General features: G+C 41.0%; 1 protein-coding gene across 4 annotated transcripts in view; it reads right to left on the reverse strand.

The window, feature by feature from the left end:
* The window catches only part of ELAVL2 (ELAV like RNA binding protein 2), a 112,217-nt gene extending 109,380 nt beyond the window's left edge, over positions 1-2,837 (reverse strand). The window contains exon 1 of one of the 4 annotated variants that reach the window (XM_032675412.1): positions 2,621-2,837. In XM_032675412.1, coding sequence (XP_032531303.1) covers positions 2,621-2,647 — 27 coding nt within the window. In that variant the 5' untranslated portion in view covers positions 2,648-2,837. The other 3 variants (XM_032675418.1, XM_032675411.1, XM_032675408.1) reach the window with 3 other exon arrangements.
* Between the last annotated feature and the right edge of the window lie 10,514 nt (positions 2,838-13,351).

The raw sequence follows: 13,351 nt of genomic DNA on the forward strand, positions 1-13,351 counted from the left end.
TTCTAACAGAATAAACATTGCATGCCTTCTGTGCATTTTTGGAACTTGGCATCCAGCAATTCCCAGGGATTTTCACAGATTTTAAGTGATTTGGTAAGGAAATAATCCCAACACGTCATTTAAAAACTCACGGGGAAGCAGAAGAGGGTGACCAGGAAGCTCCAGACAATCACCTTTAAATTTTCAAGAAAATCTTTCCTATTTGATGCAGTTCTGGTACTTTTACAATTGCCCTTCAATTTCTACTCTCATTTTTCACACTAAAGCTGGACTTTGAAGTTAGAAAGTACGACATCAGAAGAATTTAAATTCATTTCCTACTTGCCTGCTGGAAGGTGTGTACATGGGCTTCCCACCCAGCTCCCTGTAATTTCATACATAAGTCCCTGTGTACATTTTGTTCACTGTTGCTGCACTAATTTTTAGCAATATTTTCATCAGGAACATCAATCCACATATCCTTCAGGAAGGCAGTACACACTATTTGTTTGCACGAGCACACAGACTTTTGTTCCTAGGTATTTCTAATCACTGAAGAATATAAAATCTTTCCTCTACAGTCATCTACACAATCGAATTCTTAGCCATTGTCAAGCAAGATAATTCTGTCAAATCTTGCATCCTCAAGTCTTCCAGTTTTCTTGGTTGCCAAAGTATTTTATCAGCAGTTTGGGTTAAATTTGGTCTACAGCTTTCTTAGCTTTTTTGGTGGGTTTTTTTTTGGTTGGTTGGTTGGTTTTGGTTTGGTTTGTTTTTGGTGGTGGTGTGTTGTGTTTGTTTTTTTTTAATGTCCAGAGTCACTAATGCATCACCTGTGATATCTCCACAACCAGATGCAGGTGAGGGTAAATGAAGGTACTGCCTGCGCCACGACACTGCTGCAGAACAGGTGGGCTCTGGGCAGAGAGCACAAAAGGGTGGCTGCTGCCACTGTGTCTGACTGCTTCTGTCTGAGAGGGGATACAAAACCAGAATAAATATGGGCACAGGTAAATCTATCTATTCCCTCCCGTGAACTTAATGGCATTTGGGGAGACTATATGCAAGGAAAGTGAGTTAGATGAGTTAGAGGAGTTTCCTGATAAATTCAACATCTTTTCCTCTCCATGTTCACCACTTTTTTCCTGCATAGAGCTTAAAATATGATGAAAATAAAAGGTAAATGAGCCATTAGTGAAGACAACAAAATTATAAATACTTTTAGCACTTAAATTCTGTGTGGTTGCTATAAAAGGAAAATTTTAACACACATGGAGGATTCAGTTTCCTTGGAGAAACAACCTTTCTGATAGGAATTTAAAAAAGCCTGGCTACAGAAATATAGGTACAGAAATGTGTACAGCTTACCACCTGCAGTTTATCCAAATGGTTTAGCTAACTGCCACCAGTGCAGGCTCAAACTCTCCAGAAATTACTATTCCTGAATATGCTCATATACTTATATTTCACAGGTTACTGCCTTCTTCAGAGGAAGAAGAGTATTTCTGAAAAGAAGATAGTTCAAGGAAAACTAATACTGCATCACCTGCACATTCACCTAACTGTAATTGTGGAAAATATTAACCTAAACATTACTGCCTTTGTATAGATAGTAAAATAAAATAAAATAACCAAAAATTTGTTTATTAAAGATAAAATGATCATAGAAAAAACCAAGCTGGACTGTAGCTACAGCTAAAAGTCTATAGTTTGGAGTCTCCTTACCCATGTCAGACTCACTTTGGAATAGTTCTCTTTAGACTACAAGCAAGTTCTGATCCTTTCAACAACACTCAATTGCCTAAAAGTGTAATCAGAACAGTGACTAGATTTATAACTGCTGAAAATTATCTGTATTGCTTTAAGTCACACTGACTTACTGCTACTTTCCACAGAAATCATTCTATTATTCTGATATCCACAGAACAAGGTCGGTGCAAGTTAACTACTACTGCCTATCATCCGACATAAAATTCTAACCGATTGCTAAATATTGCAATGAGCAAAGTTACCTATGGTAATCATGAAGCGAGGAAACTTACTACTCCTTTAGCTGGCTCAAGCAGCTGTAAGTATCCATCCCTTAAAAAAATAAAATCAATTCGAACGATTAAATAAATAAATAAATAAATAAATCAGCCCTCACACTGCACTGCCCGGCTCGTTTCGTGAGCTGCTGCTCCCCGGGAGGGAGCTGGGGGGTTCTCTGCCTCGGCGTGCCAAGGTGCTGTTTCGCAGCGCTCTGCAGAGGGCACCGGGCGCTGTGAAGGTCGCCTGCAGGCGGCACCCGACCGGACCGGACCGGACCGGACCGGACCGCCCCCCCGGGCCGCGCCGACCCTCCGGGCGTGTCCCGGGAGCCGCGGAGCTGCCTTGGCACCCGCCGCATTCCCGCTGTCCCTGCTGTACATCTCCTGCTGCCGGCTTCGCCGCCCCCCGTCCCACCGCCCACGGCCCGGCGGAGCAGCGCGGAGCATCCCCGCCTGCGCCTCGCCTGTACACGAGGTTTATGTTACGTGCGAGGATTTTCTCCTCCGCCCGCCCCCACCGACGGTGCTTTCTGCCGCTTTTTTTTTTTCTTTTTTAACCCCGATTCCGGAAGACATTTCAATAATTAAAAAAAAAAAAAAAATACACTTACCATTTTGACCTCATAGTGCTTTGTCATGGGCTTATGAAAAAAGCCCACAGACACATCTACACACACACACACACACACACACGCGCGCGTATTTATGCGTTCTCGAAACAGCTGTCGCAAAGGGGATGGGGGGAAACTGCTGCGCGGCGGAGGACACCCAGAAACCAGCGCACAAAAGGAGGGCGAGCCACGCGGCCCGGACCGAACGCTCCCCCACGCCCCTACAGACCACACTGGGAAAGCGAGGAAGGTGGGTGGAGAGGCGTGGGTAGAGGGGAGGGACCCACTCTCCCATCCGACTAAAGGAAACATCCGCCTTATCAAAAAAAAAAAAAAAAAAGGAAAGCCGCCGGCGTGCGGGGCGGGCAGCGGTCCAGCCCTGGGGGTGATGCTGGCGGAGCCCGCAGGTGGCAGAGCCCGCACCCCCGTCGGGGCGCAGCGTCCCCGCCGCGCAGCCAGCGGGCGGGCTGCGGGTCACCTCGGCAGATCTGAGCATCCCCGGTTACTTAAGAGTGCCTCTAGAGTTACTCCCCTGATCTCCTCGTCTTCTCCCATGCAACTGATGTGGTGCAACAGCATCACCAGCGACCCGCTGTCCTGCGCCGCTGCCCCGGCGGGACTGGCGTCCCCTGTCCTGGGTGACCTGTGATGGCTGCCTTCTGCCCTTTGCCCGAAACTGTTCGTCTGCACCTGTCTCTGCCGCTGGAGGTTGGGAAGTGTGACACCAACAGTTCAGTGAATCTCGTCCAGGATACCTCTCCAGGAAGATACTGCTTGGGCATGTGGTGCAGGAGGGATTTCGCATTGTCAAATGCCATGGTGGAATATTGATGGTCAACATTCACATCCACACAAACTTTTACCTCTGCAAAACACTCTCCTTTGACCCCCCCCCCGCCCTTCACACACTGTTTGTCCTTTCCTTCCTAGAGACTGGCAGCACTCTGTTACAAGCAGTCTATTAGCTCATGGAGCTATGGAGCCCATGGCTGGAAAATACTGCCTCCTCCTCTGTCTTCCCTGCACATCCTGAACTCATTCTGCTGCCTCCTCCTCCTTCACTCAACAACTTCCTTTCATGCCCCTGGGCTGTCCACCGAAGACCCAAGGTCCTCTGTAGGCAAGCCCTGTCCTGGCACAAGGGCACACTTCATTCCCTTGCTTCATGGTGGGAGTTTGGATGGGCCAGTTTGGATAAATCAAATCAAAAGGAGTTGAAATTCTTGAAAGTTCTTTATTTACCTTAGCTTGTCTTCTCTCTGTTGTTTCCCCAGCTATGACGGGCACAACAAATACTCTGTTATTAACCTTGCTGAGATCCTTGAATCTAGGGAAGAATAAGAAAGGACAGTCTGTGGGTATTAGCTGCATTTCTGTATGCCTGAGCTGGAGAGCAGAATACAACAAACAAGCAAACAAACTCAACCATTTTTCTTCCAAAAATCATATACACAGAATGCATACTTAAAAATTAGCATTTTTCTCATGCATAAATATATATACTATGCATAGGCTGTATGACAACTATGCTTGAGACACAGCTAGGGTTTTGGACCCCAGTTTTGCCAGGGAAATTGAGAGATGAGAGTCAAGTTTAATGTTTTCACAGTAAGTCATTATACTGATCTCTGCAGAAACCCACACCCATGGACAGAGAGGTTTGTGTTTGGAGGAAGGCTCATTCTACCCGTAGCCCACGCAGAAATGGTGCTCTGCTCCTGTATTTTGAGGCCTGGTGCACACTGAAAGGGGATGATAGCTTGTTATGGAATGTTAGGAGGAACAAAGCCCTCAGCAAAGTCCTTAAGCATTTAGTGGCCACAAAGTTGTTGTGTTCAGTGTTTGTACAGAGATGTGGGAAAGGAGAGAAGAATTCATGATGGAAGAAATTCTAAAAGTATGAAAAAAATGGAAGCTATATTGAGCAATACTCTGCTTTTTATTTTTTATTTAGAAAGTATATACTGGTTATGTTGGCTCCAAAAGACCATCTAGGCAAGAGTCCTGTAGTACTTGCAAGGACAACTGATTTTTGAAAGCCATGTCTCCTCCTCTGCCTATTTATAATGTCCCTAATTTCTCTGCAGCTTTTACAAGCACTCTGCTTCATTGATGGTCTGTCCTGTTAGCTATTAAGTCAAAGGAGAGATTGCTGTACTCCGCAATGGGTGTTTAATTGAATGTAACGTTTCTTTACTCTGTTCTATTCTGCTTCTATATTCACCCAGTTTTAAGTTACTGAAAACAGTTGGAAAATTAGTGCATTTCCTCAATATTTTCAGGAATGCAAGGAGATCAAGATGCATCCTTTACACCAACAATATTTCTGTGCCTCCAAATATGTAATGAATAAAAAACTAAAAAAATTAATTAATGCATAACATTATAGTAGGTGGTAAAGATTTCTCTTTGTTTAGCCTACCAATGTATTGATAAATGTGTCTGAGAATAAAAATTAAAACAATATGCCGCTATATTGATTACTATAGATCACGTGGCTTTCTGACTGAGAGGGTTTTTTTGGTCTTCTTACTGGAGATTGTTCTTGCTCGCCTTCTTTTCTGGATTTTATACCAGATTACAGGTAGCTGAATCTGACTGAAGTAGAGATATAAGGTTTCAGCTCTTGGGTCATTACAATGTTTGATTATGACATATTTCAAAGCCAAAATCTCCCGTTTGGATATCTGTCTTCACTGTTTCAACAGATTTTATGGTCTCAAAATCTGTAGTTTTAGGTCAATGTTATTTATGGAACATATGATAAACAAAGAACAATTAGTTTTTCATTAGCTGCTAGGCAAATATCATGCTCTCAGATTTTAATCAAACAATGGATATATCATCAGAATATAATCCATTTGCTATGTTTTTCTCATTATATCCTCTAAGAAAATGGCAAATATTTGTCATTTCAGTTCATGTGTATGAACTTATTTTTAGATCTAACTTGCTGAATATCTCTTAGTTCTGTAAATACTCAAGTGCTTTAGTAATAGCATTATTAAAAAAATATATATCTAAGCCTTACAATGTTCGTTGTGGATTATGGTGGAAATATGTCTTCATTCAGGACTCTGGAAAGTGAATATTAATAAATTAGAAATGTTTGGTCTTGGCTTTCTGCCCAGATGAGATGACTTAGGCTTTTTGCTTTATATGTCTCTTGGTACCTGAGGTGACTTTGGTTTACCATCCCTAGTGTAAGTGAAATGCCCACTTAAGTTACAGACACATCTGTAGCAGAAAAGAGTGTGAGTCTCCTAACTGAAATGACAGGAGTTGTCTTTTTTCTTTATTTCTGTCTTTAATTTTGGGATTCTATATATGCAGTTTTAAATTTTCTCTCCTGCTCTGGGGCCTGGTCATATTAGGTACCATCTGGAAAGCAGAGTCAGAATAAAATATGTAAATTTTGTTTATTACAAGTGTAATTTCTTATTCTAAACAGAGAGCTACTCAGTCTTGAGCAGTAGGAGTTCTGTCATCGTGTCATCAAACAGTACTACAGAGAGCCACAAAATCATTAAACCATTGCATTAGTGCCAATAGGTGGTGATGCATCAGCATTTTTAGACATTGCTATAATATACTTACTCAGCTTAATGATAGAGATACAACATTATTTAGTTTCCACTCCTTTCACTCCAAGTCCAGTGGTTAAAATGCACTGAGATTCACCACACTTCATGTCCTTATGATGGTCAGAGAGATGCCATCTTTCCTCTCGCTCCTCTTGCTGAAAGTATTTGATATCTCTGTTTGTTGTGTGATGTTACAAAAGCTACTGTTGTGAATAGTCCACCCTGCAAAGTTAGTATTTAAGGAAATGTGGGGGAGGGGGTGGAAATTCAGCAACTCATTTAGAGTTGCTCATTTAGAAGGTCGTACCTATTTTCACTTGGGAGCACCTGAGTAGGAAATGTGTTAACCTTCATTTTGGTCCTTCCAGCTGATGTTCTATGTCAGTCCATGACAGCCATCCTCGCAGGTTTTGGATTCAGTTAAGAAATGAAAAGAACCCCACTAAATGAGAAAACACAAAGATGTAGTTAAAAATCACCGGAGTATAAAATTATAAAAAAGAACTTTTCACTCAGAAAGGGAATAGACAAGAGTTGTGATAAGAGATTATGTAGCTGATGGCTGATAAAATGTCTGCACATCCAAATTGTGGACACTTTGAAGGGTTGCATTATTTATCCGTTGTAACAACGACCAAGAAGCATGTGAATCACACCACTACATTTGAGAAACAACTTTGCCTTTATTTCTCCTCCCCTTTTACTCTCCATCCATTAGATAAAAAAACACCTTATGGGAATGCTTTTCATTCTATTGAATGTATGTGGTTCACTCCTTTTTATCTACTTACATGGCAAAGAGCTTTTCCTCTCTTTTAGGAATTGCTTAAGCCACTCTGGAGTCTGGTCACAGAACAGAAGATGAAGCAGGCTCATTAGGAGAACTGCAGTTAGATATGGGCATTAGTATGTGTACGGTCATCACCATGACACTCTGTGGTGCTAGACGAAATTTACCCTGTTTTTCACACTAACTTGTAATCTTAGGGGGAATATGGGCATCCATTATTTCCTTTAGAAGGAGATAAACTTACAAACACTTTGACGAAAGATAGGTTTTTGGAAGACAAGTCCTTGCCTTTAGGCAAAGAAAGATTTAAAGACAGATCAGTACACTGGCGTATTTGTTTTATTTTGGTAACACAGTTCAAGAGATTTGTTTCTAATGTAAAACCATTTTTTATTTTCAAAGTACCTTTCACTCAAACATCTTAGAATTAATTTAATTTGGTGTCTTCTTGCTCTTGTGAGATAAGTGCATTTTTACAGTCCATTTTGTAAATGTGTAAACCAAGTCAAAATGCATGAAAAAGTCTAGTTTCATCATCATCACTAAAATTTCTATCATGAAACATGAAAATCTGAAAAAGTGATTTTACTATATACTCAAAAAATGTGAAAAAAAGAAGTCTTTGCAGATGTACTTCATTTCAAACACAAATTCTCTCTTCCCTCCATGCCAGTTCCCATCACTAACTAAAGTAGGTGTCGGACATACTTAAAGACTTCATCAATATGCACAGTAAATGAAGAAAAAGAAACAAATAGAATATATACAAACCCTGCTATTGATACATTTGTTAATTTAGCTAATGAATTGAGTGACAGAAGTTCCTACCAAAGGTGAGTACCAGGACACATGTGCAAAATTGTATGTGTCTAAACCTTTCTATCTCATACATTTATTTCTACAGCTAATAGCAATAAACTTGTACTGTGTGTTGAAGTCTTTGATGTAGCATCAAAAAAGATTACCACTCGAATTACAGGTACCTCATGTTCTTCAGAAAAAGCCTTACTTTTAAATTAAACGTATTTAAAATGTCTATTATTTATTACTGATGCAACTTAATTTGGTGATTTGTTCTGACAGAGGTCACTTTGCTGAAGTCAGCTTTTGGTTATATTTTATACTGATTGACCAGGCTTTTGAGGAGGCGAAAACTAAGAAATATGTAGAAAGATTGTATGAGCATACATAGTTAATTTCTCTGCGGGATGTTTTAATGTTAGAATAGTCATCGAGAAAAAGTTGAAAGAATGCATGGTGGTCATGTGCCACATAAAAATTTGACTTGATATCCCTTTAGCTTTAATTTGACTTTATCTTGATATAAGAAGGTTGGTGGCAGGAAGAGCTCAATGAACCCATGCCCTCACAATCTGTTGACAACATCCTGGCTGACTGTCACAAGGCCTTTGCATTTCAAGCCACAGTAAAACTGTGTGCCGGTAAATTGCTGCCTGGAATGCAGCACACTGCAGCTAGTGTTGGGTTTTATGTGAGAGTCTGGCTGCAGCGGGACTTGACAGCCAAGCAATGATGTTGTGAGCAATCTGGTGAATGGTTACAAAGTGTGAAGGATCAATAACAAGAGCTATTAATTTCCATTCTCACCTCAGACACCAAGTCTGTGATTATATTTAATTCAGAAATCATATTCACAGGTAAAACAGAAAGGAGGGATAATCAATTTTTTTCTCTGTGGACTACAAGATTTGTTTCCTAAGCTGGAATGCTTTACAAAACTCGGAAAGCACTCTTCACAGCATGTTGGAAAAGTAGCTTAATTTGAAGGACAGTGAGCTTGCTGTGCACATATGGAAGGTTCCATTCTCTGACTCTTTGTGGTTTTGCGTTAACATAAATACTGTACTGTTCCCTAGAGACCAAATTTTTCTTTTTCACCTCAGATCAATGGCCTACTGATGCTTCAGCACTCTGGTTGCACAGTTTGGACTTCTTAAAATAAGGACATTTTCTCTATCCAGAATGCTTTTTTTTTCTCTTTCTTCTTTCTTATAGCTAACGGACATTTTAATAATTAATTAATATTTTGAATGATTTAGGTTTTAGGAAATGTAATGGAACTGGTAATGCACAAATTCACAACACAATTACATTTCCATTAAAAAGCCACAGACCTTTAGTGAGATTTTAGTATGAGCACCAAACTTTGTAATGGGCACTAAAATGTAGTTTTCACTAGCATTCTCCTTGGATTTGGATTAATTTTGGGTGTTTTTAAGCTACCACTTCTTTCTTATAATCACATTCCCCAAGGTGTTCCTGTCCTTGTAAGGTCCACAGGTGTCTAACTGAAATCAGTATTTACTCAGAGATGACCAACATACCTGTCCTCCTGATTTCAAGTGGGATAGTTTTCATCTTAGTTGCAGGTACTTAGTGCTGTGTTTCAGATTCGGTATGAGAATAATGTTGATAACACACACTGAGCAGTGCTTACCCTGAATTAAGGGTTGTTCAGTGTCTCATGCTCTGCCAGCGAGAAGGTGCACAAGGAACCGGGGGGCAACATGGACAGGACAGGGAACCCAAGCTGGCCAGAGGAATATTCCATACCATATAATGTCATGCCCAGTATATAAACAGGGAGGAGTTGACCAGGAGTGGCTGGTCACTCCTTGGGGATTAGCTGATGGTGAGCAATTGTGTTTATCACTTGTCTTTCTTGTGTTTTATTTCTCTCTCCCTCTCCTGTTCATTTCAATTAGTAGTAGTAGTAGTAGTAGTAGTAGTAGTAGTAGACGACCATAAGGTTGCCTTGTGTGTGAGTGGCACCATTAAGTTATGGCCTATGCAAATATGTAGGATGAATGGTGTGTTGAAAACATTCTTGTTATTCAAAATGTCCCACTAAACAGAGCAGTGACAATTGAACTAGTGTTGATATGGAAACAGTTGATCATTATAACAAGATTTAAATACTGAACATTGTCCCAGAAATAATGATAAGTAAAATGAAAGGATAATGCTAAGTAGAAGGAAAAAAGAGGCAAAACCAGCAACCATCAAACAACAGCTAATCTCAGTGGTGCAGGTCATATAATTTTGCATAAAAATGATACATTCTTGACTTTTCCAATACGGACATTATTATAGTGGGTTTGTGTGGTAAGGTTTTGGTAGAGGGGGTTGTAGGGGTGGCTTCTGTGAAAAGCTGCTACAAGCTTCCCCCCATGCCCAGCAAAGCCAATGCCAATCAGCTTCAAGATGGACCCACCGCTGGCCAAGGCTGAGCCCATCTGTGACAGTGTTGTTGCCTCTGGGATAAGATAATTAAGAAGGAAATAAAGTTATAGGACAGAAGAAAATTGCAGCCTGGGAAGAGAGGAGAGAATATGTGAGTGGGGCAGTCCTATAGACACCAACACCAGTGAATAAGGAGGGAGAGGAAGTGCTCTAGAGAAGAAATTCCTCTGCAGCCTGTGGTGAAGACCATGGTGAGGCAGGCTGTCCCTCCTGTTAAGATCCAGTCAGTGAGAGATGCCTCCACCCAAATTATGGTGCAAATGAGACCATATGCCAATGTCAATAGTATGGATTTTATTTAACAAGGAATGTCAGGTAGATAGAAAGAAATAGAAAAGAGATGAGAGAGAGGTAGAGATCAAGCAGGAGATAGTCACCACCTGTGGGTCCAGCAGCATCCCAGTGGTCCTTCTTCACCCTGGCCTCTTGATGGTGGGGGTTCCCCGGTCATTCAAACTTTTCACTATTTGTACATCTTAGCAAACAAAGGAATTAATGCTCATTGGCTACACGATTCTCTTATTCTGTTGGTTAAATGATTCCCTCAGTTCTCATGGTAATTAGTCCACATGCTCAGTCTTTCTTTTCTCTTGAGTTGGTGGGTTTCTTGGGTTGGCGGTCATGATCTCTCCCTGCTGGAATTACCTTCTACCCAGTCAGAGCTGATTTCAGCACAGCTGCTGAGTTGTCTTTCCTTGTGGCCTGTAAATTCTGTGTTTTTTGTGTCCTTTATCAGTGATACATTCTTCTCCCTAAGCTTTTTTAATCTTCCTTTAGGTCTGAGATAACACCTGGACAATGGTACCACCTTTATCTTATCTCAAGTTCCCCTCAGGATGGCTTAATTTACAGTCCAAGTTACAGGTATCCACGGAGGCATATTCGGGCAATCTTCGGTGGTCGTTGATGGTCTCAGATGCCGTCTGTCCCATAGCTAGGAGTGGTCTTTGTTTGACCTGTGATATGTGTATGAGCAGTTATTTCTTTGCACAGTTTGCCACAGTGGGAATTTTTGTCTGGATGCATTATGCAGGATGTGCTAACCAGATCTCACCTCTACCAGACCTGGAGTTAGTGCCATCCTGTCCCTCCCTTCTGTGCTTATCTCTGTGGCCTTAACAGTGTTTGAAACAGGCAGCTGTGCTCTTTGATTCCTTACACCTCTACAGACCCTGGAGGATCCCATGTCAGAGCAGGCGGATGCCTGAAGGAGGCTGTGACCCTGTGGGAAGCCCACACTCGAGCAGGCTCCTGGGAGGACCTGTGGACCTATGGATTGAGGAGCCCATGCTGGAGCAGATTTGCTGGCAGGATTTGTAACCCCCGGGGCCCCTGAAGGACTGCACTGCACGGAAGGGACCCATGCTGGAGCAGTTAGTGAAGAACTGCAGCCCATGGGAAGGACCCAAGCTGGAGAAGTTAATGGAGGACTGTCTCCTGTGGGAGGGACCCCACACTGGACCAGAGGAACAGTGTGAAGAATCCCTGAGGAGAGAATTCCCTGAGGAGAAAAGAACAGCAGAGGCAACCTGTGATGAACTGACTGCAGCCTCCATTCTCCATCCCTCTGGGCCACTAGAGAGGAAGAAGGGAGAGAAATAGGTAGTGAATCTGAGGCTGTGAAGCAGGGAGGATTGGGTGTTTTTAAGATTTGATTTTTTGTTTCATTATCCTACTCTGATGTGATTGGCAATAAATTAAACTATTTTCCCAGGTCAAGACTGTTTTGCCCATGATGGTAATTGCTCAATGATCTTCCTGTCTTTACTTTGATCCATGAACTTTTCGTTGTATTTTCTCTCCCCTGTCCAGCTGAGGAGGGGACTGATAGAGTAGTTTTGGTGGGCACTTGGCATCCAGCCAGGGTCAAACCACCAGTTCTTTAGTCAATTTGCAGTTGTGTCTTTTATAAATTTTCTTTGATCAATTTCTTCATTGGAGAAATTTTATGTAGCTTATGAATATTTATGGCTCTCAATAAGAATGATGTTACATAGTGTATACAAGATTTTTCAAATTTGTAAACATTCTGGTTAGTGTACATAGCAGTAATAGCTCTTTCTCTGATGGATAAAGAAACTCTATAATTCACCATTGCAACTCCCATCCATTTAAGGAAATGTAAGAGATTCCCCTTTGTAACTTCAATTAAATTCAAATTAAGCCATTGCTAGAGGCTTTGAGATCCCAGTAGTGAAGGTGTGAACCTTCACATGTGTAAGGAGTATAAACGTGTATGTGCAAAGCAGAAGACAGAATGTTATTTCTTTAAGAAAATGCTCCAAACAAGTATTTGGCAAGAGCTGAATAGCATAATGGAGTCTGATTACAAATCTCGAGGCAAAAACTTGATTTTAAAAAAAGGTGAACTCAAAATGCAATGAAAGCTGGTTTTAGGACTGAGAAGGACTTTATTAATTATTTTTTTTTTACTTTTTACTTAAATTTTTAAGTGCTCATTAACTTTGCTGTGATCAATGGTTAGAATTAGGTTTTTACATTAATTTTGTTCAAATAACACCAGAATAATTTTATTACCTTCACTACTGACCATGATTCTTCTGTCTTCTGGGCAAGAGATACCAATGCCACTTCACCTTTTTGATAAGCATTTGCAGGTGAATTGCTTCCATTTCTGCTGAGTAATCCAAATCCCTCCTTCTATGATATTTGCCAAGGGGAAATTAAAAGGTTTGTGTTAGGATTTAGCTACTGATACCATCCCTGATTTGTATCTACTGCTGCAGAAACAGTTTAAATGGTGTTCAGTTCTCAAGAGTCTGAATGTCTGAATATTTCTTCAGTCAGATTCAGTTAGAAAACAAAAGATTGTAAAAGTGCGTTTTGGCAGGAAAGGTAAGACAATGATTTAAAGGGATGGTCTCAGCTATAACAAAATGAAAATGGAAAAAAAGTGTCCCAAAATAGTTTAGAAGGAGGCACACTAAACGTTATCCTTCTCTGTTAGAAACTTAATTGCTTTAGAACTCACTAACTGTCAGCAGTACTACCAGTCTATGTTTTCATGATCTTCTACCTCACCTGAATGTATTCTCTAAGCCAATATTTGTGGTATTCTTTCACTACATGTTT

Source organism: Chiroxiphia lanceolata, chromosome Z (assembly GCF_009829145.1).
Source record: "Chiroxiphia lanceolata isolate bChiLan1 chromosome Z, bChiLan1.pri, whole genome shotgun sequence".
NCBI lineage: Eukaryota > Metazoa > Chordata > Aves > Passeriformes > Pipridae > Chiroxiphia > Chiroxiphia lanceolata.